Genomic DNA, 27,297 nt, shown 5'->3' with positions numbered 1-27,297 from the left:
AACCACATTGACATTTTGGATTCATTGAGACCCAGAATTCTTGCTGTAGATATTTCATGGTAAATCGAGATATGTAAGAAACCAAACTTTACGGCACATTTTTTTCCGGTTGAAACCAGCGTGATGCGATCAGCTTTTTTGGCTACTGTGATACCCGATAAAAACCAATCTCTTTAGCTGTGGATTCACTGCAAAACTCAAAAACATCATTCAATAGTAATACCGAGGGGTTGTACAGGTATATTCCAAGATACGAGTTTTGATATTTGTTGGGTCCACATCTTTCCAGAATGCCTTAACTGGTGAGCAGTCCCCAATACATGTGCATAAATGTCCCTTCGTCCCCCATTTGAACATTGGGTGCATTTGGAATCTTGTTTAAGCCCCATTCGGCACAGTCTTATAGGGAGTCAAGTATGTCCTGTGGAATATAGTTAAGGTTGATTTGTTGATGATCCGGGTTCCTTGATGTAAGTCGGACCATTTGCCCCAGGCTCCTTGCCAATCAAAGTCATTTTTCCAGGTCTGGTATATCCCTCCTCCAGACAGAGTCTAGTTGGGAGGGTTTCATACGAGGGACGTTAGTAATTGATGATAAAATTCTGAAACAAAACCTCTCGATGTCCTCTCTTGCGTAGAAGAACTGTTCAAATGATTTAAAGTGGCCAAACGTTACAATATAAATACTAATTGGATAGTTGATGATAAACATTTAATTTTAATTATCTGAAATATTATAAAAATCATTAAGTCTGCTATAAGCCATTATCCCTTTGTGTGTGATTATTATTGTCTCACAGTAGTGTGTATACATTGTGTGTGTGTGTGTTTTAGCTAAAGTGGATAGAAAAACACAGTACTATGCAAAAGTCTTCTTAGGCACCCAAGGGTTTTTTATATAAATTGTCTTACAGTAGATAATTTTATTTTTAATAATAATATAAGCTTGCATATAAGGAATACAACCAAATCCTCTGTCCATACCCATAAAATGTTATCATTATTTTGCATCGTGTTGAATCGCATCGTATCGCCCCGAATCGCATTATGTTTGAATCAAATCGTAAGCTAATTGTAATCGTATCTCAACGGGGTGTTATCGTATCGCATCGCCCGGTGCTTCAAATGTATCGTTAATGTATCGTATCGTTGCCACCGTATCGTGATGCGCATCGCATCGGCCTCAGTGATGGAGATGCACATCACTAGTAAGAACAGCAGGAGGTGGGTGCAAGCGGTGTGACGTAATTGGCAGAATCGACTGTCAATCAAAATTGTTCTGTTGTACCTGACACGACACATGCATTGCAAACTCAGATCATGGAGATATTACTGGAGAGCATGGAGCTTTGTTTGAGAGAGATACAGTGAGTGCTGTCTCTTAAACTCTTAAAACTCATAAACTTTTTAGTCTTTTTAGTCAAGTTAGTCTGTTAAAATGAAAGCCAGTGGGTATTGTATGACTCAGACTTCAGCAATAATCATGAGCATTATAAAATATATAAACACACATGGCATGATGGAATACCATAAACATATTTCTTGATGTTTCCTTTTTTAAGTAAGTAAAGAGGCCTATGTTCATATCGGTGAGCACAATTTGTAACACAAAAAGAGAGACGTGTAGCCTATTTATTTATTTAATATTTTATTTATTCATATTATTATTATTTTATTTGTTGCCATGCCTAAGCATAGGGCTAAAACATTTTCATAAACAATATCATTTTTTGTTATATGGTTATAATAAAGCTTTTCTATACATTTGTCTGATTGATTGAAAACTTTATTAACAGATTGCAGAATGGGTACAATACAGTACAGCTCAATACAACAACAGTGCTAAGACTGGAGGATGAAGACCAGAAAAAGACTTTCGGCTTTTTTACATAAGGGTCCTCCATTTTCAATTCATCAAAACATTTAGAGACATACAAATATACAGTAGTTTCATAAAAAGTTTAACATTTTTTTTATTTTTTTTTAAAGAAAATATATAAAAAAAAAATCACAAATATCGGTATCGGCCGATTGTGTTAGTTGAACAATCGGTATCGGCCGCAAATGTTCATATCGGTGCATCCCTAGTAGTTAAGATTATTATGATTACAGTGTAGGGCAGTTGTAGACAGTGAAAGCACTAGAGGCACATTGAGTATAGGCAACAGAGCAACTGAGGTTCCTCCTTTCCTTAAATTGCTCGTTTTATTTTCAGTCGCAGCAACAACAAAAGGAAAATAATGAAAGTAGTTGGACACCGCAGAGATACAGAGGGCTGAGTGATGATGTGTCACTCTGACCAATGACCATTCTATTGATTAGTAGATTACGTTGTTTATGCAGTCTGTTGATGATCTCAGGAATAGTCAGAGCTGGGTCATTAGAAAGGGCAACATGCTAGCAGCTAAATAGCCATGAGGTGCTGCCGACAGCCTGGCAGAGTTCTGAAAAGACAGTGGGAGATGTTTGGACCAGGGCTGAGTGGGAGAGGGAGGTAGTGTCTGTGCGTGTGTGTCCGGAGCTGAGTGGGAGAGGGAGGGAGTGTCTGTGCGTGTGTGTCCGGGGCGCGTCTATTTCTTATCCTAACGGATTTACGATTTACGGCGATCTGATTGGCCACTGACGTTTCTGGTCATGTGACATGTGCGCCCAATCGCGTGACTCGCCCATTTCCACCTCGAACAGCAGCAAACTACCAAACGCCTAGTTTATCACTGGTTTATCACAAGTTATTTCGAAGTTGGTTAAGGTTAGAGTTTGGAATCAGGGCTGGCGTTCTATCGCCCTGCTCTAAGACAGGGGTTCCCAAACTTTTCAGGCCGGGACCCAGAAAATAAGGCGTCAGAGAGCCGCGGCCCAATGCACATCGTCAGTCTTTTTTTTTTTTTATGCAACCAATTTTTTAAGCCAAATATCACTTCAATTCTATTAAGTTAGTTCAAGTTAGTTATTCATTTATATGTGCTATTTATGAGAGGGCTAACTTGTTGCAAAATAATAATGATAATAATAATAGCCTCATTAAAATACTATTGTTGCTTCGGTTGTTTTCAGCGTTTTATGTGCATAATCTGTTATTTAGTTTGAAATGTTCGTTGAAATAAGTAGATTTTTCGTTTTTGTTTATTTATTAAGTTAATATAAAACCATATAGTCACATTTTAGAATACAATGGAATATAATTTTAGAATACAACTAGAAACACTGTCCTGGCATGCTTCTAAGTTCAGTGGCCTGAAATTTTTTTATTTTTTTTTTAAATCATCTCGCGGCCCTCCCGTGGCTGCTCGCGGCCCACCTTTGGGTCGCGACCCCGACTTTGGGAACCACTGCTCTAAGACAAACTCTAACCTTAACCAACTTCGAAAGAGTGCCTAAGCTTAAAGGGGAACTCCACTTTTTTTGGAAATTAGCTTATTTAACATCTTCCCTGGAGTTAGACAAGAAGATGCATACCTTTTTTGTCTCTGTGCGTGCATTTTAGCTTTGGGAATAGACGCTCCGTTAGCATAGCTTAGCTTCATCACTGGAAGTGAGGCAGGACAGTAGCCTTACAGTGCCTTACAGTGTATTGCAAGGTCTGACATTGACCAAACTTGATATGCATGACCTTGGTGGGCTCTAGGTCAACTCCTGAAAAGGGGGTCAATGTCAGACCTTGCAATCAAAAGTTAGGGGGCGCACTGAAATTATGGCAAGGGTTATTAGCCCCCTAACTTTTGATTGCAAAGTCTGACATTGACCCCCTTTTCAGGAGTTGACCTAGAGCCCACCAAGGTCATGCATATCAAGTTTGGTCAATGTCAGACCTTGCAATACACTGTAAGGCACTGTAAGGCTACTGTCCTGCCTCACTTCCAGTGATGAAGCTAAGCTATGCTAACGGAGCGTCTATTCCCAAAGCTAAAATGCACGCACAGAGACAAAAAAGGTATGCATCTTCTTGTCTAACTCCAGGGAAGATGTTAAATAAGCTAATTTCCAAAAAAAGTGGAGTTCCCCTTTAACCGGCAAAAGAACTTGCCGTCACACGATTGGCGCCACCAGAAACGTCAGTGGCCAATCAGAGCGCAGAACGCGGAAGCATAAATCCGTTAGGATAAGAATAGACGCGTCCGGGGCGCGTACAGATTTTCCCTAACGCACTTTCACTTCCGCGTTCGGGTTCCGCGATCTGTGAAAGGGGAAGTGAAGTGAACTCCAGCGTCTCGCCACAGCAGATGCTTCTTACTGTTACTGTTAGAGACTGTGCTAGACGCGATAAGCGTGGCGTGATGTGAAAGGGGAAGTGAAGTGAACTCCAGCGTCTCGCCACAGCAGGGCGCAGCGGCAAGCCGGCCGCTGCCGCGGGGGCGTGCCACAGCGTGTCACATGGCCGTCGCGGCCAATCGGGCGAACCCGGAAACCGAAATCCGACTAAATCCATTGCGGAAGTGATACACGCGTCCGGGGCTGAGTGGGAGAGGGAGGGAGGGAGCGAGTGTCTGTGTCCGGGGCTGAGTGGGAGAGGGAGGGAGTGTCTGTGTCCGGGGCTGAGTGGGAGAGGGACGGTGTATCTGTGTCCGGGGCTGAGTGGGAGAGGGAGGGAGTGTCTGTGTCCGGGGCTGAGTGGGAGAGGGAGGGAGTGTCTGTGTCCGGGGCTGAGTGGGAGAGGGAGGGAGTGTCTGTGTCCGGGGCTGAGTGGGAGAGGGAGGGAGGGAGTGCCTGTGTCCGGGGCTGAGAGGGAGGGAGGGAGTGCCTGTGTCCGGGGCTGAGTGGGAGAGGGGGGGAGGGAGTGCCTGTGCAGCACGTAGGCGGCGGTGAGTCACATGAATGTGCCGCAGGGTGAGTCACTCTTGATGCAAGAGAGTATCTTTTTGACCCGAAGTCCCAAATGGAAAAGTAACAAGATTTCCCCCTAGAGTCGATGATGGAGATGTGCTACCTCAGCAGAGTGGATCAAACTCACTTTTTTCTCTCTCTCTCTCTCTCTCTCTCTCTCTCTCTCTCTCTCTCTCTCTCTCTCTCTCTCTCTCTCTCCAGTTTCAGTCAAGACATACCCAAAGACTACAGACAGGTGTCTCTTACGGGGGTCAAACAACGCTTTGAGGATGAGGCCAATCAGTACATCAGTAAAGAAAAGGTACGTAGAAACTCCTTTCCTTTTTTCCCTCCTCAATATGTGTGGGTCATAAAAAGATATTTGTGAATATGAGCTACTCTCTCCCAAAACCAGAGAAGTAAGAATCAAACGTTTTTTTGTTTGTTTTTGTTTCTTTTTTTCTCAGGTGGATAATAAACACTCAGTTCTGAAACAGCAAATGTACCTATGAACTCAGAACATGGTTGCTCTATGTCAGCTATAACATCCTTCACAATTCATTGTCAGACTTTATACTTTGACATCACAAGTTTGAGTTTTAGCACTTTTGAATTTGGGAGAGTTGCTAATTTTCACTAATATCTTTACTGTACCAGGGGAATAACATGTATTACATTCTGAAATTGCACGTAGTTCCCCTTTTTAAACTGGTAATCTTTTACATAGTGTTATGAAATACTTGCCAGTAGAGCAATGCATGGCCATTAGCTGACAAACAACAACAAAGTCCCTTGAAATGACATGGGGACTGTTGTATTCTGTTGTAGATGGTTAAAATATTGTTGTTTGGCTTAAAATTATTTTGTTAACTGCCAACTTCAACAAACAAAACAGTTATTTTCTAAACCCAGATCTGATATCAAGCAGCAATCATAATTCATTGCGTTTTTTTCTACGTTTTGGTTTTTTTTTTTTTTTTTTTAACCTTTATTTAACTCATTCAGAGCCACGGCCATATGACCAAATTAGGCTGTTCCGTGCCATAGCTTTAGTCGATGGGAGGACGGGGAAATTTGCGAACACTTAAACTATATCTTAAATTATGGGTCTAATACACCCGTCGCTTTTCAATTACTTGCTTGCAGTCAACATGTACGAAATGGATTGTTTTTTCATTGGTTCATTTCCGTTTTATACCGTTTTGTATACGAGTATAGTTTTGGAGATTTCTAGTAATTCCAGAGAAATCCGCGATAATAGTGGAATACACAAAACACGTCATTTTTCGTCTGATTTATGAATCGTTTTCAAATAAACGCTAGATTGTCGATAGTATATGTGTCCTTATGCACGCTAGAGAAGCGGGCTGAAAAATCGATTATCCATGACTTGGTCAGCGCTAACGTCACGCACACACACACGCTCCGATGGCGGAGAAAAAACATCTGATTAACCCAATACTGGTAAAATAGAGTCCTTACCTCACATCAGATGTTCTGCAAAAAGATTACGGTAATCCAATTCCTGATCACCATTCCAAATATTGATCGCGTTTATTGATCCAACGTTATAGTCCAAAACACATAATCGACCCGGCTCCCAGCCTCGCCAGTGAATGTGGTACATGATACTGCTTGCCCGAGAAGGGAAACACTGGACCGGAATTTTCTTTCCTGATGCACAGTCCCATCCAATCCAATCCAATGATGTGCAATACCATCCGGGAGACGATAGGCGGCGGTATTTGCCCTTTGCGAGCTCAGACCCATTCCCAATGATAACGTCAGGCTGGATGGATGAAAAATGAATGGATATCGCTAATAAAAGAAATAACGATTAAAACCCGAGTATACTCGTGATTGGCACGGAACGCATGGCGAGTTAACCCGACTAATCTCGTGGTTGGCCCGGAATTAGTTAACCACAAAGTCCCATTGAGATACAAGATCTCTTTTGCAAGGGAGACCTGGCCAAGATGACAGCAATAATATTTGCAATATATCAGACAGCAATAAAATGTGCGGTACATCACACAAGAACTAGTGGTGGGACTCGATACTTTTTTTTAATCGAATTAATTCGAGACTTTATAGTTAATTAATCACATTTTAATCGCATATCAATATTTGATGCAAACATTTTAAATTCAAATGGATTTTGGTATACGAGTGAATCAATGAATATACATTATACATAGGTTTAAGCAGCAAAATCCTGTATTAGCTACTACACAGACCAACAGATCAATGCAATTGTTAACAAAGTCCAGCAATTTTAGGAATTATATATATATATATAGCGCAAAGGACCTTTTGTAATCTCAAGCACTTTCGAGGTAAAAGTAAAACGCAAGTACATTCCAGAACAGTTGACCATTGACATATTTTTCTTTATCTTGATTGATCTCAATTTCTCTTATTACATTTTTATTTTTTATTTTTTTAACAAACCAGACTAAGAAAACAAATTTGCGATTTATTATACTTTATACTTATAGCACATGCATGAGCCTGGTCTCCTTTGAAAGGTAACATTCTTACATAATAAAGAAAAATCATCATGCGATTACCATAATTCCTCTAATAGTGACCGGTATTTAATTACAAACCGGGTCTCTATTAATGGCCGGGTGCGCTCTTGAGCTAAGCAATTATAAGCCGACCTCCTAATACAAGCCGGGTTACTAATATACTGAGCTGCATACTGAGCTGCTAAGGTAAAGTTACTTGATTTCACTTTGAAAACGTTGAAATGACCAGTGACCACCTGTAATTGCACTGTTTACTATTTCATACAGTACTTGGTTTCAATAAATGAACCCAGTACATTTTACTGGGTTCAAACTGACACAAAATGTTGATTTATTCATTATGATCGGTTTGAAAGTTATAAATATAGGCCTCTCTCTTATACATGCCTCCTCCTAATAAAAACCTGGTACCCGCTACAGTTTAAGCAAATACAAGCCCGGGTCACTATTAGAGGAATTACGGGAAATGCATAAAAAAAAAATAACTTTGAATTCTTTCTGTAGTTAATTAATCGAAATGAATGCGATAAAGTCCCAGCCCTAACAAGAACATAACTTAGTTCAATATAGCAGCTCAACACCACTACCAAAATGCCATTCAGCTATGTGTTCATGCATTTTCTTTTTATATATTGTGTGGGTGGACCCAGTGGGAATCGAACCCCCCAAACAGTATTTGGTCTGGTACCACACTCCTGTTGAGTCACACAGGACTAGATACTCTACTGGTGTGGTGATTCTGATGAGCCTCTTTCTCTCTCATATCTTTACTGTGTTTCACCTGTTCTCTCTGCTCCCTCCAGGTGCTGGACTTTAAGGAGCTGTGTCAGATCCTGGAGGTCCCCGAGGTGCTGCCTCAAATGGAGCCTTCCAGTCCTACCAGCCAACCAGCCGACATCCACACCTTCCTCTCCTCCCCCTCCGGCAACAGCAAGAGGTAAGCTAGTTCTCACCTCACAGTTCTCTACTTTGGCCCCGGTATTCACTGACATATTTAACCTGTCCTTAGAACAGGCTGTCATCCCCACCTTTATGAAGAAGTCCACCATTATCCCTGTACCCAAAAAATCTACGCCTGCTTGCCTCAACGACTACCGCCCTGTAGCTCTCACCTCCATAGCCATGAAGTGCTTTGAGAAGCTAGTGAAGGGCTACATCTGTTCCTCCTTCCCCATCAACCTGGACCCCCTGCAATTTGCATATCGCCCCAACAGGTCCACGGAGGACGCCATATCCCATGTGCTGCACACCGCAGCATCACACCTGGACAAGAGGCAGGGGAACTATGAGAATGCTGTTCATCGACTACAACTCAGCATTCAATACCATAGTCTCCTCCAAACTCATAGCCAAGCTCAGGGACCTGGGCTTGAACTATGACCTCTGCCAGCGGGTCTTGGACTTCCTGACGGGTAGACCCCAGGTGGTGAGAGCAGGCAACTGCACCTCATCCATCACCCTCAACATAGGGGCCCCCCAGGGCTGTGTTCTGAGTCCCCTCCTCTACTCGCTGTACACACACGACTGTGTGGCACAGTGGAACAACAACACAATCATCAAATTTTCTGACGACACAGTAGTGGTGGGCCTGATCTCTGCAAACGATGAGAGGGCCTACCTGGAAGAGGTAAATAATCTGTCACGGTGGTGTCAGGAGAACTGCCTCTCCCTGAACGTCAGCAAAACAAAAGAGATGATTGTGGACTTTAGGAGGTCGGGGGTCAGGGACTACAGCATCGACGGGGCACCGGTTGAGAGAGTGAACAGTTTTAAGTACCTCGGAGTCCACATATCCGAGGACTTGACATGGACCACACACATTGACAGTGTTATCAATAGTCCGGTTCTGTGTTTGTTTGTGTCTGTAGATTGTTGGTGAACAATAGGCTTGGGCGGTATGACGGTATTAAGGTATACCTACCGGGGTATTTAGAAATACAGACTGTATTTATTTTCAATACCGTCCGTCACCGTAAAAATCACAGATGCGCTTCAGTTTCTATAACAGTGAAACGGGAGTTTTGAGTGTAGTGCACACACGCGCCAGCAGAGGGCGAGACCGCTCTAGTGGAGCGAGTGGGTCACAACGGTGTTCACGTTTTACGGTAATGTTGCGACAGTGCTGTGAAAATACCGTAAAGCGTTGTGACGAGAGTTGGTGTGTTGTTGTGGAGCAACTGGTGGAGCAAGCAAATAATCCGTCTCTTATTATATGTGAACTAAAGAGTACAAGGTTTACACAACAGCCCCCACCCGGCTTTTTATTGTATTTGTACCGTCCTGTACTATCCGCTGTCAGCTGTTTATCTCTCTCTGTGAGCTACTGAGCTTGAATAACTAGCGTTAGCTCACGTTAACTAGCGTTAGCTCTGCGGCTAATCTTAGATTACCCTGAACTAAATCAATTACTAGGTTATAAAGCATTCGAGTAGTTTTCACTGCACATAGAAGTAGCCAAACAACGGGAGCATTTCGGGAGCATATCACCAAAACCCAGGCAATTTCTAGCCCTTAAGGAATCAAATAGTCTGCCATGGCTAGATGCTAACGCTAAAACGGTGCAGGCTTCTACCGGTGCGAGACTACCATTCTGAGAGCTGACGATGATTTGTTTACTTGGTAACAACGGGTTTCCCCCCCCCCGCTGATAAATGAAAGTCATACCGTGCACCGGGGTATTATGTCATAAAGGTTTGCCGGTGTGAAAAAAAGGATACCGCCCAAGCCTAGTGAACAACTAACTTTAGGTTAGTTTAACGCGTCCGTGTCCTGTCCTTTAGATTAGCCCCACCGTTCATTGTAAACAATGATGCATGTAGTCACTGTGTGTTGTTGTAGCCACCGGGTAAATCGCGATTTTTTTATTAGTTTGTCATGACAAACTAATTACATAATCCAACATATGTGTAAAGGCACAACAAGGCACAGAAATATTGATCCAGTCATCACGTTGTAATTTTTCGGCTGATTATCTAATCATCCTGAGTATGTCTCCTCGTCCATACATGAAATGACCGTCGTAGCGGGGCGCTCCCACCGCAGCCAACGGTAAACAGCCATACATGGTCCACACATATAGCTGTGATCGCGGTAGAAATAAATGTCTGATCAACGATCAAATTTATATATAATCTACTTACCTTGTATCTGATGTAATGCAAAATAGATATTCCAAATATCTGATCGCAATTCCAAATAATGCTTGTGGAGGTTCACACCACACTACCGACCGGTTCACAATGACGGGTGGGCGGAGTTACTGCTCGATGCCACCGTTGTATAGAACTGGTTCACCCAAGTATTTAAACCCTGCCCGCCCGGCTCAGATCGCCTCCTAAAACACACCAACCCATTTTCAGTAGAGGGCGGTGTTGACCGTCTGCCAGCTCAGACAGGCTCTGAAGAGGATACCATAGGCTGCAGCTATGAATTATGAATAGATATAGCGAATAAATGAAATAACGATCCCAAAAACGAGTTAACTCGTTTCTGGCGCTCAACGCATGGCGGCCAATAACGAGTTAACTCGTTTCTGGCGCAGAATGTGTTAAGTGTGGGGTCGCCAAAAGAAATCCTAAATGAAATGGGGTCGCGGTATAAAAAAGTTTGAGAACCCCTGGTATATATGTATATTGAACACTTTTCTCTACGTACTTGACTTCTATTTTATACTTATTATACTTATTTTATACTTATCTATTTTTATCTAGCACAATCTCTGGAGCAAAACAGAAAGAAGCATTTTATATAAAAGTATTCTGTATTTTTGTATGACAACTAATAAAGAAACTTGAGAACACCTAGAACACAATATAATGCAGGTCTTGAGGGGGGCGGGTTACATTGTGAAAATCTTGATGTGTGACATAAAGCATAATCTTGATGATAATAATAAACTGTATTTGTATAGCACCTTTCATAGAAGAATTGCAGCAGTGCTTCACAGCATAAAATGTGCCATAATTATAGACAGGCATAAAATGAGCAGAGCATTTATATTAAAACCTCCCTGAACATTTGTAATAGATTTCTGTCATTAAAATCTATAAAAAGTGTTGTGATAGATTTCTGTGTTAAAATGTCCAACACCAAGAGGGGTTCCTGCACAGGCCCCGCCCACCTCCAGGGTCTGAGGCCTACTTGTGTTGGGAATAGTGCAAAATAAAAGCAATGCATTTAGGCTCAGACATAATGAGTAATGAGTGTAAAAATAGACAGAATAAGAGCAGTGCAATAGAATAAACATAAATTAGCATAGAATAGACAGAGTAAATTGTGCAATAGTACAGTGCAATAAAATGGTTCTCATCTACAGTAGAACAATTCTGGAAATGTTACCGGAAGCCAGTGCAAGGTAGTTAACACTGGTATCTCCTCTTGGTTCTAGTATATTTTCAGCACTACGTTTGTTTAGCAATGATTTTAAGTGTCATTAGCTAAATATGAGCTTATAAAAAATCTCAGCGCATTGCATCGGAAACCGGATGATTTAGACGTGAGGACAGTAAGCCATCATGAAATCGTTGTAGTCCTAAGAAAGAGGAGACCCAGGGGTTTCGATGGATGTCTACGTTTCATAAAACTACACTACCCAGCTCACACCAGCAGATGGCGGAATCTATTTAGACCAAAGTATTGACTGAAATATCATGTTTATATCTCACGGGTTGAACAAACCTCAACGTTATTGCCATAGATGGGGGGGGGGGGGAGAGAGACGAATAATAATCATTTATATTATCTTTTGGTTCATTACAATTTACTCATGCATAGTAACGGACACAATATTTCTGACACTGGGAATACATTCCCTGAGGTCCATAGATGTCCCTAGATACCAAGAACATGCAAATGGATCTTGTAGAAGTGGAGAAATCTTCCATTTACTTGGGTATGTACTTTTAGGTGAATATTCTGAAAATATGGCTAGGGGTTAAGAGGTTAATAGCCTAGCTGAGTTTTCAATGAGTTGGAGTCGTTCTGTGTTTTTTTTTCTTTTCGGGTGGCCGGTAGAGTGCGTTACAGTAGTCAAGTCGGTTGATGTGTGACGGCCCAGTGACTCACCGTCCTCTCTCAATGTTTGTCGCCCTCGCAGGAGACGCCATGACAGTGTGCAGGCTCACAGAGACAGCTTTGTGGCCACACCCACTGCTGAGCTGTCCACTCAGGAGGAGACTCTGCTGGGCGACATCCTGGACTGGAGCCTGGATACTTCCTGTTCCGGCTATGAGGGTGACCAGGAGGAGAGCGAGGGAGAGAAAGATGGAGAGAGTGAGTATTTCTAACGGGGCTATTTCTTTTTTTTTATCCACTTTTTCTCCCATTTTCTATATTTTCTCCCATCCCAATTTCGTATCATCCAATTCAACCCTCCCCTGTCACGAACGCTGTTTCTTGCCTCCCAAAAGCCGGCTGCAATGTGGACTAAGTCATACATAGCACAAGTCCCCTCCGGTACTTGAGGTAACAGCAGTCGCATCTTTTCACCTGCGCAGCTCGATCTCTCAGTGGCGAGGAGTAACGCGTGGGAGTAGGCCTGCCACGATAACACATTTTGCTGGGCGATTAATTGCCCCCGAAAATATCGCGATAAGCGATATTATTGCGACCGGTTAGAGAATTTTTTTTTGAGAAATTTATTTCCCAAAACTTTTATTTTGAAGCCCACCGCTCCGTCTTTTCCGGTTTTAGACTTTTATTTTGAAGCCCACCGACCGGAGCGGAAGTATTGTTGTTATTATCCTAGCAGCATCTCGTCCGGTTCTGTGTTTTTGAGCTAATGATAAAACAAAGAGATTGTTGGTGAACAACTAACTTTAGGTTAGTTTTAACGTTAGCTACTAACGTTAGATGCAGCTACTACAGGCAATCAACGATGAGGAGGAAGCGTCAAAGCCGTATAGAATAGAATAGCCCTGTGGTGCGTAGGCACGGGAGCGCAACTCGATTACCTGTTATAATAAATTTATTCATGTTTAACTTGTCCCCGTGTCCAGTCCTTTGACTAGTCCCACCCGTTCATTGTAAACAATGATGCATGTAATTGTATTAACGTTATTCTGTGTTGTAGCTATGCTATACGTTGTATTTCGTTTGTTAGCTATTTAGCTAATGTTGTTGGCATTGAATGAGCATCAACACTAGATCTTTAATCTTTATTTAGCAGTCCAGTTTCTCCGGGCAGTAGCGAGTAACTACTTGGGTCTAAAAATAGCTAACGTTACACTACAAAGAACGCTATTTGGTTAAAAGGAGCAACACTATTGAGAAATGTAGTTAAGCTATATGTGGCGTTGCTAGTGCCCCACGGAGCTCCCGTGCTGTGCTCTGTAGTCCCCACACGGAGTGACTGACGAGGGGTACTACTGGTTCCGCCTCATTAAAACAAACGCGCAAATAGCAATTAATTGCGCCCGTCAAAATCATTGCATTAATTTTAATTATCGCGGCAATTAATCGATTTATTGCTTATCGCGGCAGGCCTACGTGGGAGGCTCACGCTGCCCCCGACACTTCCTGATTCTACTGCGCAGGCGCACCAACCGACCTGTAGGAGTCGCTGTCCACAACGCCCGATCCCCACCCATCAGTTTCCCACCCTCTAATACTGCCAATTGTATTAGTACGGACGACCAGCCAAACTGAAAACAATGTGGAGAGCTGGATTCGAACACGCGAACCCAGCGTCTCCACATTGGTGGCGAGTGCCTTGCCCACTACACCACCTAGCCGCCCGGGCTATTTCTAACAGACAGAGAGTAACCACTGAAGAATAATGCATGAGTCAGTCTTTCCAGTAGGACATGATGTCACTACCCATGACTCAGCAGTTATAAGTAGGGATGGGTATCGTTAGGATTTTATCGATACTACTACTCTTATCGATACTGCTTAACGGTTCGGTACTTTATCGATACTCTTATCGGTTCTTTTAGATTATTATTTAAATATATTTAAATTTAAAAAAAAATTATAAATTATTATTTGAACGGCTTAAGGCTATATCTGTACTTGATATTTGTTTGTTGTGTTGCATATTTGAAATAAACTTCAATCAAATCAAACCCCCGGCCCCCTCTTAAAAAACAAAAACCTGTGTTTAACCTGGCCATCTATAAAACATCATGCTAAAACTGTGAAACAAATGTCCTACTCCCCTAAAGAAAGAAATACATAGCAAACATGACTCAGTTATGCAATAGTGCTGCTGCTTTTTATTTTGTTAAAATCTTTTAGTTAATAAGACTACAAAATGACTACAACGATTTCACGACGTTTTCCTGTCCACGCCGGAAGTGCATCGGATACCTACCTTAACGTTACATTTTCAACAACGGAACAGATTGTTGCTAATTAAACACTTCATGGAAACGGAGTAACGTTAACGCTATGTCGAGTTCATACGTGTAGTGTAGTATGAACTCGGCGAGTCGGCATAACGTTAACGTTAGTCAGTTTCAGTGTTGCTGGATGGTATACTCTATTAGCTCCGTAGCTAACGTAGCTAGCCACGTTAACGTTAAATGTTCAACAACAGAACAGATTGCTGCTAATTAAACACTTCATGGAAACGGATTAACGTTATCGCTATGTCGAGTTCATAAGTGTAGTGTAGTATGAACTCGGCATAACGTTAACGTTAGAGTGTACCATCCAGCAACACTGAAACTGACTACTAGCTAACGTAGCTAGCCACGGACAGGCACCTCCAGTCCCTACCCGTGTATGTGTGAGTGGCTCGCGACAAGTGTGTGTAATGGCTTGCTGCGGCTCGCTTCTCGTGCAGAGACAGAGAGAGGATCGTTCGCAACTTTTAAATAATAATAATAATAATTTCTCTAGAGTATCGATAGCAGTACCGAGGACGTCGGAGCTTATAAATACTCCGGTATTTTCTAATATAGTACCGGTTCCCGTTCAAAACCGGGGTCCGGGGGGCATCCCTAGTTATAAGCGTGATACACTAACATAAATTAGATCAAATCGATGCCCATATACTAGTCTATCCATCTTAACACATTGAGTGCTACGCCCCTTCCGGGAAGTGACCTGGCCTTGCCGTCCACCAACCCCATGCAAACGTAGTTGTACTTTGTAGAGCTAAACCTATACTTTATAGCAGTGGGGCCCAACCAGTCGATCGCGATCGACAGGTAGATCGCGGGCTGATTTCAAGTAGATCTTGATTAATAAAATTCGATTATAAAAAAATAAAATAAAAAAAAAAAACTCTTCCTCTCCTTGTTAACTACAACAAGCAATGCTGTTTGTTATTTAAGATGAGGTCAGACTCGGCACTGACAGATTTGTGTTCATTATGCTGCTTTTATAAAGCCTCAAATGACGGCTTACAATATACAATTTTGGCTGGTAGCTCTCGGGCTAGGTGGTAAATAAAAAAGTAGATCTTGGTTCAAAAAAGGTTGGACACCCCTGCTTTATAGCATAGCCATGGGTCCAATAACACCGTCGAGTCTCATTGAGCCGCTTCCGGTCAACGTGCAAAAAACTGATTATTTTTTCATCCGTACATTTCCGTTCCATACCGTTTTGAATATGAACATAGTCCGGCCGCTTCTGAGCAATTCCAGGGAAAATACACAAACGGCGTTTTTGTGTAATTCAATAAACACGTCATTTTTCGCCTGATTATCGGATCTTCCTGAAATCAACGCTAGATCATCACTATTATCCTTTGTCGTGCACGCATGCAATGTGATTTAGACCGGCGAGCGGGGTCAGTAGTCCAAACCATCCCTACAAGCGTGTGTTTTGCCGGAGTGTTTAGGACCTGCCGCCATGCCGCAGCTCGGCAGAGAAAACAAACTAACCCATTTCTAACGGGGTGCAACAATGCCGGAAGGCGTTAGAGGGCGGTATAAGACCATCTGCCAGCTCAGACACACTCAGAACAGTATGCACAGGTGCCCCGCTGAATTATGAATGCCAATAGATAATAAAATAAATACCGTGACAGAAACGTAGATCTACGTTTCCGGCACTCAACGATCGGGCGACAGAAACGTAGCTCTATGTGAACGGCAATCAAAGTGTTAAAATAAAATAAAAAGAATGGATGTGAAGTATGTATGATTATGGCCTCAATGCTTTTTGATATAAAAGTATTCATTGTGATCAACCATGACACCCTTTCTCTTCTTCACAGCATCGATCTTGGCCATCAGACTGCACCTAGCAACAGACTCTGAGGAAAGGCAGGAGCACTGTCGAGCCCTGTCCAGTGACGAAGACAGCATCTGTGAAGTCGACAAGGTGGAGGACGAGGAGAGCCAGGGCAGCGCCCGGAGCCGACCCAGGGAACCCTTCTTCTCCACCGAACTCCACAGCTCTGGTTACTCCTCCGTCCAAAGTGCAAGCCCTTCCTCCTCCTCCTCATCCCTCATGCCCTGCACATTCAAGGCCATCCCCGCCACCACCACCCTCGGCACTGCTTCCATCAATGCCCGGCCAGGATTCCGCCTCCTGGTGCCTGTGCAGAGGCCCCGGGTCTCCAACCGCAAGCAGGTCAAGCGGAAGAACGCAGCAGCCCACAGCGGAGGAGAGATGGAGAGGGAGGAAGAGGAGGAAAGAGAGGGAGAGGACTATTCTAGCAATGCAGGGTTCCTGAGTCTATAAGCACTGCTTGTTTAAAAAGAAAAATGACTGAAATGATTGCTGCTGTTCTCATCAGCACCCCCCTCAAACCTCTCTGCTCATGCTGCTGTTCTCATCAGCACCCCCCTCAACCGCTCTGCTCCTGTTCTGTCAGCACCCCCCTCAACCTCTCTGCTCCAGCACTTTTCTTTTTTCTTCTCTTTGCTGTTCTCCATGCTGTTCATCACTCCTGTCAATTCTACACTGCTCCCTCCTCAACTGCCAGAAGATCAAAAGAGACTATTGGCTTTAAGAGAAAGAAGTATATAGATAAGGGAAAGGTAAATAAGTGAGATAAAGCTAGAATCTTGCCTATCTTCTATGTTACTCCCACATTTCACGAGTTTACAGACATGGGATGGTTGTACAATACCTCCCCCATCATTTTATACAGTACACACATAGACTTGCAGTCGGCTCTGAAAACCGCTGGAACAAGATTTTGGCTCCCCTCAGGTATCACCTGTTACAAAGGTCATCTTCTGCAACAACCTATCGGATGGCAGCAAGCTCATGAAATGGAACCTCGTGGATGTTCTTTTTCTCCTAAAAGATGGATTCATATGAAGTTCTTTTACGTGAAACTTCCAACATCAGCTGGCATGTTGTGATTGTAATAGTTTCTGATATGCACTGTCTGCAAAATAATCTAACCATCCTGTGAGAAAAGGGATGGTTGTTATTCCAGAGAATGCTATCTTTGTGTTTTGATGTTGGTATCTGAAGCCTTAAAATTGATTGTATGGATTCTTCCTTCAGTTTTGCCATTTGTCGTATGTGTGTATATGCCAAAGGTACGCTGGTGGTGCATCTACCTGTATAGTCAGCTGTGAATTAATTTAGTGAAAGTTATTTCATTGTCCGTAAATGGATTATTGCCCATACTGAGTTTTGTACATACAGATCCATTATGCTGTTGGTAAACAGTTTGACCTTCTGTTACTTTAGAAAACACCTATAACACACTATAAACATCTTGAGAGAGAGAGAGAGGGGGGGGGGGGGGGGGGGTCTGTCCCGGTCTTAAAGTTTGGGAATCAAAAAAGGGAAAATATTTCAGTTAAATGTTTTTTTTCACATGTTGTGAAGAATAATCTTGGGCTTTATATATATATGGCCTAGTTGTAATTACCCAGCCATGGTCAGCATGCATCATATCACCAATATATCCAGTCAAGAATATAAGGTTGTGGAAAAAGTACAGGCTTTTGACATGCAAAAAAGTGAAGGAACCCTGAATGAGCATGATGACCTAGCTAGCTGTAATGGATCACCTTCCTCGACTGTGATTTAAAAAAAAAACACTAAGGGTGCACCTCGTCATCTAAACGCTTAGAGCAACACACTTGTTGATGACTGGTCAAAGTTGATGAGATACTCAGGGCAACATGACGCATGACGATTTTATCGGCGAGTTGTAATTTTTGCTTGCTTTTCCCCTCCCATCTTGAGTTATTTTAACATCATTGGAGCAGAGCAATTCTACTGTAGAACAAAAAAAGAAAAGTAAATATTTTTCCTGGTATGTCTGGTGTCTGCGCTTGAACAATCAATACTCATTTAAGTATTATAAGTGGATTTGCTCACTCCCTCCTCTTAGAGAAATGGAAGTTTAGACACTGAAGTCTAAATTATTACTTGATGTGGTTTTGAACGTAGGCCTCGTCTATGCCTTTACTCAATACCCGAGTAGTCGGTCCATAGATAATTGTGACTTGACTGTAAATACAATTTTAAACTGTTCCTTCAGACTGGTTTATCTCCTGTGTCTGATTAATATGTACATAATGTCTATATGTATAGTGGAGGAAAAAGACTGAGATGCCACCTGTTTTACTTGAAATTATTTTTACTTCATTCCCCCCAAAATTAAAAATCTCCATAAAACCTAAAATGTAAGCAGAATGTAATTTGTTATTTTTTAACATTGATCTTTCAAGTGGCCTGTGATGTGAATACGCTTATTTTGTATCCGTTTCTAATAAAAAACAAAACTATTTGCAATTTTTTTTTTCTTTTTTTTTTTAACTTTTCATCAGGGACGTGCACAGGACTTTATAGGGGCAGGTGCTCAAAGGCTGAAAAGGGCACTATACCTGTATAACTATATACTAAGGGCGCTTTTCGGGCGGGCGCCCCCTTTTTATGCTTTTTGGGGGGTTTTGGTGATTGAATATTGAACTATAATAATCACTGCAGGAGCTCACTTATCCTTGAAAGACACTTTTATCACTGACTTAAAAGGCCCATACATCTCCATAAATTAGGGATGCCCCGATCGATCGGTATCGGCCGATATTCAGTATAAATATGAGATCTGTGAATTCCGATAATGCTTTATTTTCGCCGATTGTGAAAACCGATCGAAAACATGATCCAATTCTCAGTGGAGTTCTCACTCGCTGACTTATCTCTCAGGCACACAGCTGCTGCTGCTGCAGCGCACTGCCCCTCCCAGACCCCTCATGTCAACAAGTTCCGGCAATAGTCTAGTGCAGGGGTCAGCAACCTTTTTGACATGGAGTGCCTGTTTGAAATATAGTTGTAACTAGTGTGCCTCAACAATATTCCATGCATCATAATTTTTTTTCTCATAATCAGGTATTTTTAATGATAATTTTTACATTATTACATCATTATTGTTATTATTAACAATATTATTATGATGGTTGTATCAACCCTAAATCTGAGTTGGGGGGGGGGGGGGGGGATGCAATGCAGACAAACAGCTGCATACAGTGCGACCATTTCACTCACATTTGCCCATTCATTTTTGGACACATCACACACCATCTGTGTGTGTACTGTACGTGTGCTGTCATAGCTCCACCTACAGGCCTAATGGAGAACATCAGGATGTGAATGTGAGGTATATCGTGTAAATACGTTTTGATTGATCGCAAGACTACACTGTAAAAAAATAAATAATAAGTTACCAGAACTTAAAAATATTGAGTTCAGTTACTGTGCATTAATGTTTTCAGTTTTCAATCCATAATAAGTTAACAGAAAAATAAGTACACAACCACATTATTTCAACCTAATAAAACTATGTTTATTGTCATTGTTTTAAGAACACAAGTTGACTTGGTAATACTCACATTTAGAGTAAACATGTGCTTTGTTCTTTTAACATGTGCAATGTTCAATGAAATAGACAAATAAATAATAAAATTTGTTGATTAATCCCACTGGTCACAATGGTGACCGTAATAATGTTTTTGTTATAAGGCTCTGCAAATATTACTGAATGATGTAGCAATGTATTTCCAGCTAAATTGAAATAATAAACAAATAAAGGGTCTCAATTAAATATGTGGTAGTAAAAAGAACCTGTGGGAGGATTTCAACAAGATAAATGCGACAACAGTGCAAAATAGTTCACTATAATATTTAAAAAAAAAAGATTATATATATATATTTTTTTAATGCTGCCCCCTGTGCCTATGAAAATGCCCCCGCGTGCACGCGTGCCTAGGGTTGCCTACCCCTGGTCTAGTGCATGAGCAGCTCCGTGAGCTAACGTTAGCTACCTAGCTAACGTTACTGTTTAAACAAAATGACCCAGTCAACTATTCACTTTTAGTTTAATACATGAGGCATTGTCTAACGTTATCTAGCTGGCTAGCTACTGATAGCTCCTGATATCAACAAATGCTCCGTTAGCTAGGTAGCTAACGTTAGCTCACTGTTTAAACGAAACGACCCAGTAAACTAAATAGTTAACTTTAGTTTAATACATGAGGCGTTGTCTAATGTTATCTAGCCGGCTAGCAGTAGCTACAGATAGCTCCTGATATCAATGTCTTATAACATAATTGACATTATTCGTTTTTGCAGCTGTTGGCTAATTAGCTATCATGCTTCATAACTGAACACATACGTTTCAGACCCTGTTAGTCAAGTTGAACTATCGCTCTGACTGGGGACGCTGAGGGCATGCTGAATGTGATTTGACCAAAGCAGAGTATACACACAGACAGTGGAGCTGTTTGCAGATAGCGAGCATTTGACTTATTGCGTGGTGGCGATGTCTCGCAGATAATACAACTACAAGTATAATTATATAATATATATATTTTATAAAAAATAAATTATATATATATATATTTTTTTATAAAACCAAAAACGATCGGTATCGGCAGTGTATCGGCCGATATGGCTCATAGACGATCGGTATCGGTGGCAAAAAACGTGATCGGGGCATCCCTACCATAAATGTTCAGGGGGGAGGGAATAAGTGCTTACCCTTACAGACCCCAAGAAGTGCTGTATATTCTGTATTGGATATTTTCAATGTTTTAGCTAATTTTGATATTTGTATAATTCCCATTTTAAAATGTTTTACCATGGTATGTTTGGTATCCTTTTTTTCAGCACAGTCTCACATATATGACCTGACAGTTCGTTTTCATACTGTATAATACTGTATATACTGTATACTGCATAATGTAACACAAAACACAAAAACGGATTGAGAAAATGTGTTCTTTTTACTATGAACCAATGCAAACATATTCAATCAAGCATATAAAACAGTGGAAATGCACCCTCAGGTAGCATATTTACATAAACAAAAGAGAACAGGACAGAATTCAATTCAAAAACAATTATTTTCTTCATACACAGGTAATAAACCCAGACGAAATTTAGATTCTCAACTGGAAATTCTCACCATGCTTTTTTAGAAAGAGTCAGTAAAAAAGTAAGTAAAAGTAAAAAAAAAAAATGTGCAACATTATGGAATGTAACTAAAGTAATGTGTATTACATATTATAATATATGTGTGTAGTCTATATAGTGTATACATGTATATTGAATATTTCTCTTTACTTTTTTTTACAAGTATTTTTATTGCATATTATGTGTGTGTGCGACATTGTGCTGTGCTCACGCTTCGAAACAGTCTCTGTCAATGACGACACAGAGGGCTACATCACAGCACTTGCATTTCCAGGGAGTCAGGCTCCTTTTCCCCCTGCTGTGACACTGCTGGCAGATCCTGCGGCCATGTGTGGCTTTCTGTCTGACGTCCTCTGTAGGTGCGGCGATGGGAACAGGGACATGCTCTGACTTCCTGTCAAGAGGAGCTAGTGTGATGTCCACGCCACACAACTCATGCACCATCTCGCACATGAAGTCCTTGTGAGTCATGTGTGCCTCCTGTTTTGCCTCACTGATTTCACAGTGGAGGATGTAGGCGTTGGCAGTGTGCGATCCATAGCAAGATCTTTGGGTGAGCCCGCGTCGCGGGGGGGGGGGGGCGCCTCTCAGCGAGGAGTGCTCAGGACAACTCACTTACCGTCCGGCCGTCTGGACGGGGCTTCCACAGCACATTCCATGATAAAAAAAAAATATCACTTACCGTCCGGCCGTCTGGACGGGGCTTCCACAGCACATTCCATGATAAAAAAAAAAAATCTATTTAGTTAGATAGAGATGATTATCTCTCAGACTCCTGACTTACTAACAATATGAAATACTCCTGGTCCCAAGCATTATTTTCTTGACTGACGAGTCACTGAGCTTGCTTCGACCACTAGGAAACGCGCCCATATTTCATATCATATTTGAAGACCCTAATAGTAATAGGCTACATTTATTTGCTTGCTGCATTTACATTGGCTGCGACGAATCGATACATTGGCTGCCTGCAGTGACGCTGACGCCCACCACAGTCACCACTGTGAGTGACGTGAATCTCAAAACAATGATTTATATTTAACTAATAATAGTCCCCACGGCCACCAGAGCAGCACCAGCCGCAGGTGTAATTGCGCGGCGCGCCTGTAGATGATCCGATTCCCGCCTCCTGCTGCTCTGTCAGCTTCACTGTCAGTGAATAATATATAATAGTAATTTAGAGACCCCCCAAAAAATCGCAAATCAAGTTTGCAGGGGAGCTGATGTCTGATCTAGGGGAGCTATAGCTCCCCGGGCTCCCCTCCTGGATCGCACCCTGGGCGTTGGTGCTCGCAATGTCCATAAAGTGGAAGAACATGGTCCGGTACCAGCGGGAAGTTCTGCGGTGTGTGGAGTAGTACTGGATCAGCTGGTCTAAAAGGTCAACTCCGCCCATGTGCTTGTTGTAGCAACGAAACGTCTTGACCATCCAGTGCCCATCCTCCTTCAAGATTCAAGAGTTTTATTCATCACATACATACCAGGCATACAGTGAAATGCGGGTGGTCATGCCCGCTTCGATTGTGCAATAATACAAAATAATAAAATAGACATAATAAACAGGTATAAAAATACATAAAGCATATACCTTTAATCTCCTCTGGACCGTGTCTGTAGGTTGAAGGACCGCTGGGTGGATGGTGGAGCACACGGACACCTAGATAGAATAGAATAGAAAAGAAATTAATCATCCACAGGGAAATTTTACACTACAAATCGCTCACAGTAGAGGAGTATAGGAGTACATACCTCCTTTGTGTCCATCCACTTGGTGAAGACCTGGGACCCCTCTCTGATCCATCTAATGGAGCCTCTCTCCGACTTTTTGGTGAGGGCATTTGGTCTGCCCCTGGGACACCCTATCCGGCTCTCCCTGTACGTACCACAGGCTCCAAACTTCATGGCATGCAAGTCCATGAACAACTTTGGACTGGTGTATAAGTTGTCTACATAGATGTGGTATCCAGTCCCAAGGTACGCTGGCTGAATAATAATAATACATCAATTAGGCATAGCATTTTTCCAAATGCTCAAAGACACTTTACAGAGAAAAATAAACAATAGAGTTTTAGTAGAAAAAATATTATACCTGAATGAGATCGACAACGGCATCATAGGACAGCCCGGTGTTCAGTTGTCGGCGTTTGTTTTTTGCCGACGTAGACGCTGAAGTTCAGAGTGTAGCCGTTATCGGAGTCCGCCAGCACAAACAGCTTGATCCCCTGTTTTGTTGGCTTGTCCTTCATGTACTGGGTAGATAGATAGATAGATAGATTTATTGATTTAGAATGGAATAACATATATACATTTGAACACAAGATGAACAGGTATACATATCACCATTTACCAATAGGATTAAAATAAACACAATAAAGCCATAGGTTTGTTTCCATTGCGGTCCTTCATCATTGGTGTCCGTGGATTTATGAACTGTTGTGTGGACGTGGTGTTTGTAGTGTCAGGATGTCAGGATGTGTGGTATAAAAAGAAAAAAATACCTGGGTCATGCCAGTATGCGCCTTTGTGGCCACCATTCTCTCATCCACCGCCAGGTCCTTCTTTGGGCCTTGCAGGAATCACGAATTTCGTTCATCAGAGGCTTGATCCTGGACAGAACAAAGTCACGAATAAGAATAACAAAACAAATAGCCTAAGAATAAAATAGGCCTAAGAATAAGATAATAATACGTACCGGGACAGCTTGTCATGCTGCGGTGTTCCCTTTTTGGCGTCATTGGTGTCATCATCCTCTGGATCGCTCATGTGGAGGTTCCATAGGATCGACCTGAAGACAAAGTCAGCTTTATTGTCGCTTCTCATAATAGGACATAGGACACTATACACATAAGTAACATATGGGACACGATGTACATACACTATACAAGACTATATATTATACCTGAATCGGTCCCTGAACATGACCATCCTTGGAAATGCCACAGATAATATGTGCTGTAGTTTCCAGTAGTCCTGGAGAGATGGCAGATGGAGGAGCGCTGTGTACAACAGCAGGCCGATGAATTTGGACATCTCATCCGCGTTGACATCCACCCACTTGTGCTTCTGGCTCAGAGCCTTCCTTCTCGCAGCATACTTGTTAGTGTTGTCAGCCACGATCTTCATTGAACCTAGGGAGAAAAACAACATAAACAGATCTTTAGGGGAGTATGCTGCGTGGGCATCAAGCTGGGGTCCTGGTGGTCTGCGGGGCATGAACCGGCTAACTGGCAGGGCTTGGTCAGGATCCTTTTCAGTGTTCCAGGGTGTCAGATCTGCCTGGGCTGGAGGTCTTCGCCTGGCCTTGGTTGTAGGCTGCGCACGTCTGCAAATAAATGGCACACACATTGTACATATAAAACATTGCTCATTTATCACACTACAACACTTATTTAGTTTCTTACCTGGTCCTGATCAACACAAAAGAAGCGACCACCAACACCCCAGTTGTGGCCATCAACACAAAAGAAATTACCACCCCACCCCCCAGTTGTGGCCATCAACACACACACACACACACACACACACACACACACACACACACACACACACACACACACACACACACACACACACACACACAGTCCCCCCCATTGTCCTTGTGCTCACACTCTCAACATTCCATATTTAGTTTCTTACCTGGTCCTGATCAACACAAAAGGAAGTGACCACCCCACCCCCCAGTTGTGGCCATCAACACAAAGGAAGTGACCACCCCACCCCCTACCCCAGTTGTGGCCACACACACACTCTCTCACCATTCCATTCTGTATATTGCAAAGTCTGCAAGCAATAAAATAAAATAAAAAAAGCAATACAAGTCTGCCTCACCTGTCTGGATCATGCATGGCTTCCCCAGCCCTGTTTCCTCTGCTGCTCGCAGGCTCATCGTCGCTGTGTACAATGACATGTAGAAATACATTATTTTCAACTAAGACTAAGTGTTTTATTCAAACGTTGTACATGTGTGGTGTTTCCCAGACAGAACGGTAATGAGTGAGACAATAAAGCATCTGTACCTGTCGAGGACAAAGGATGGATCAGCGTCAGATTCTTCAGACACTTCTTCTATTTCAGAGCCAGACTCCACGCCAATTAGTGCATCCAATTATTCGTCATCATCGTAATAATCATCCCACTGGGAGACGGCTCTCAGACACGGTTCAGCTCGCCTCATGATGCCAAAAGTAAATGGGTCCAAAAAAGTCAAAAGATACTCAAAATTGCTCCAACAAACTCTGAACTGTTGTTATCCAAAGGACGCGGATGAATGAATGAAAAGGTCTAGAACCTTCTACTAGGGGTAGGGCTGAGTCGGCAGCTTCCGTTTCCGTTTACCGTGTGACGATACGACCTTCCTAACCAAAGTTATTCAAACAATTACTAAATAAATCTGGCACATTTTACGCACACGTAAAAGTTTATTTAGCACAAATTGAAATGATCCTGGTTCAGTTATTTATTGTTTTATCAACACCAAATCAAAAGTAGCGTGTAACTTCCGGTCTTATCATTCGAACTACATCGAAATAAACCTGGAAAATGACTACAATTCCAAGGCAGACCACGCCAAACAATAGACCTGTCGCTAAACCACGCCCCAAAATAGAATTTGTCCAATCATATCACAGCAAAAATCCTCGCTGCAGGAACCTCGGTCAACTCGGTTTGTGGGCTGCATCAAACCAAACGTCTGTGATCGAAACCACTGTAAAGAGTTCAGTTTATGTTATTATCTACCTAATATCTGATGGTGAAACGCTGTGCGTGGGGTACCTGTAATTCGGACACCAGGTACTATGGCAATTCCAGGTGTAGGGGTGGCAGAATAAACAACACACAGACAGGTTGCAGTTCCCAAAATCATGCTCTTTATTTTCTATTCAAATAATAATGGTTTGCTGGCGGTAATCTGTCGGCCGGGCGGCGTCTCCGCTCTGTGGCCTTTTGCCTTGCGCTGCTACGGGGGACTGAGAGGAGGCTCCTCGGCTCCATTAAGTCCCCCCTCCCCAACAGGCGCACCGCGCCGTGATTCGCTAATCACCTAATCACTCTGATGGGTCTCTAGTGACAGGTGCGTCCGGAAGCGGACGCCCAAACATGGGCAGCGCCCAGCCATTGGGTCGCCACATAGCGCCCATCAATCACCAAGCCCAGGGGTGGCTTGGGGTTGCCACAGTACCCTGAAAGACTGGATGGAGGAGTATATTTCATACCTTTTCCGAAGCCCAAAAGACAACTCGACAAATGCAAGCGATGGATTCTGCTGTGTCGTCGACCACATACACAACTGAATGTGAAGACCATTACCAAGGACAATTATGTTTGCTCAAAGGTAAGGTCAATTCATAAAGACATAATATTTGACGGCATGTATTAGAAACGTAGACCAAACTATTAGTTTGCTAACATTTGACTTTGACTGCCAACTAGCTAGCGTATATCCGGGCTCTCGTGTCTGCTCCGAAAAGACACAGACCCTACCTCTCGAATGACAACCTTGTTAGCTTTCTGCATCATAACGTTAGCTTTCTGTATCATAACGTTAGCTTTCTGCATCATAACATAAGCTTTCTGCATCATAACGTTAGCTTTCTGCATCATAACGTTAGCCTTCTGTATCATAACGTTA

The 27,297-nt window shown here is 42.4% G+C and overlaps 1 protein-coding gene across 1 annotated transcript in view; it reads left to right on the top strand.

The window, feature by feature from the left end:
* Positions 1–17,955, top strand: part of ccnf (cyclin F) — a 48,421-nt gene extending 30,466 nt beyond the window's left edge. The window contains exons 14-17 of the mRNA XM_084329448.1: positions 5,023–5,122; positions 8,135–8,268; positions 12,427–12,602; positions 16,498–17,955. Coding sequence (XP_084185574.1) covers positions 5,023–5,122; positions 8,135–8,268; positions 12,427–12,602; positions 16,498–16,967 — 880 coding nt within the window. The 3' untranslated portion in view covers positions 16,968–17,955. The remainder of the gene's footprint in view (positions 1–5,022; positions 5,123–8,134; positions 8,269–12,426; positions 12,603–16,497) is intronic.
* The last annotated feature ends 9,342 nt before the right edge of the window (positions 17,956–27,297 follow it).

The sequence above is a fragment of the Notolepis coatsorum genome, assembly GCF_963971535.1.
Source record: "Notolepis coatsorum genome assembly, chromosome: 14".
NCBI lineage: Eukaryota > Metazoa > Chordata > Actinopteri > Aulopiformes > Paralepididae > Notolepis > Notolepis coatsorum.
Note: the sequence above shows the minus strand (reverse complement) of the source record. Positions and strands in the feature narration are given on the sequence as shown.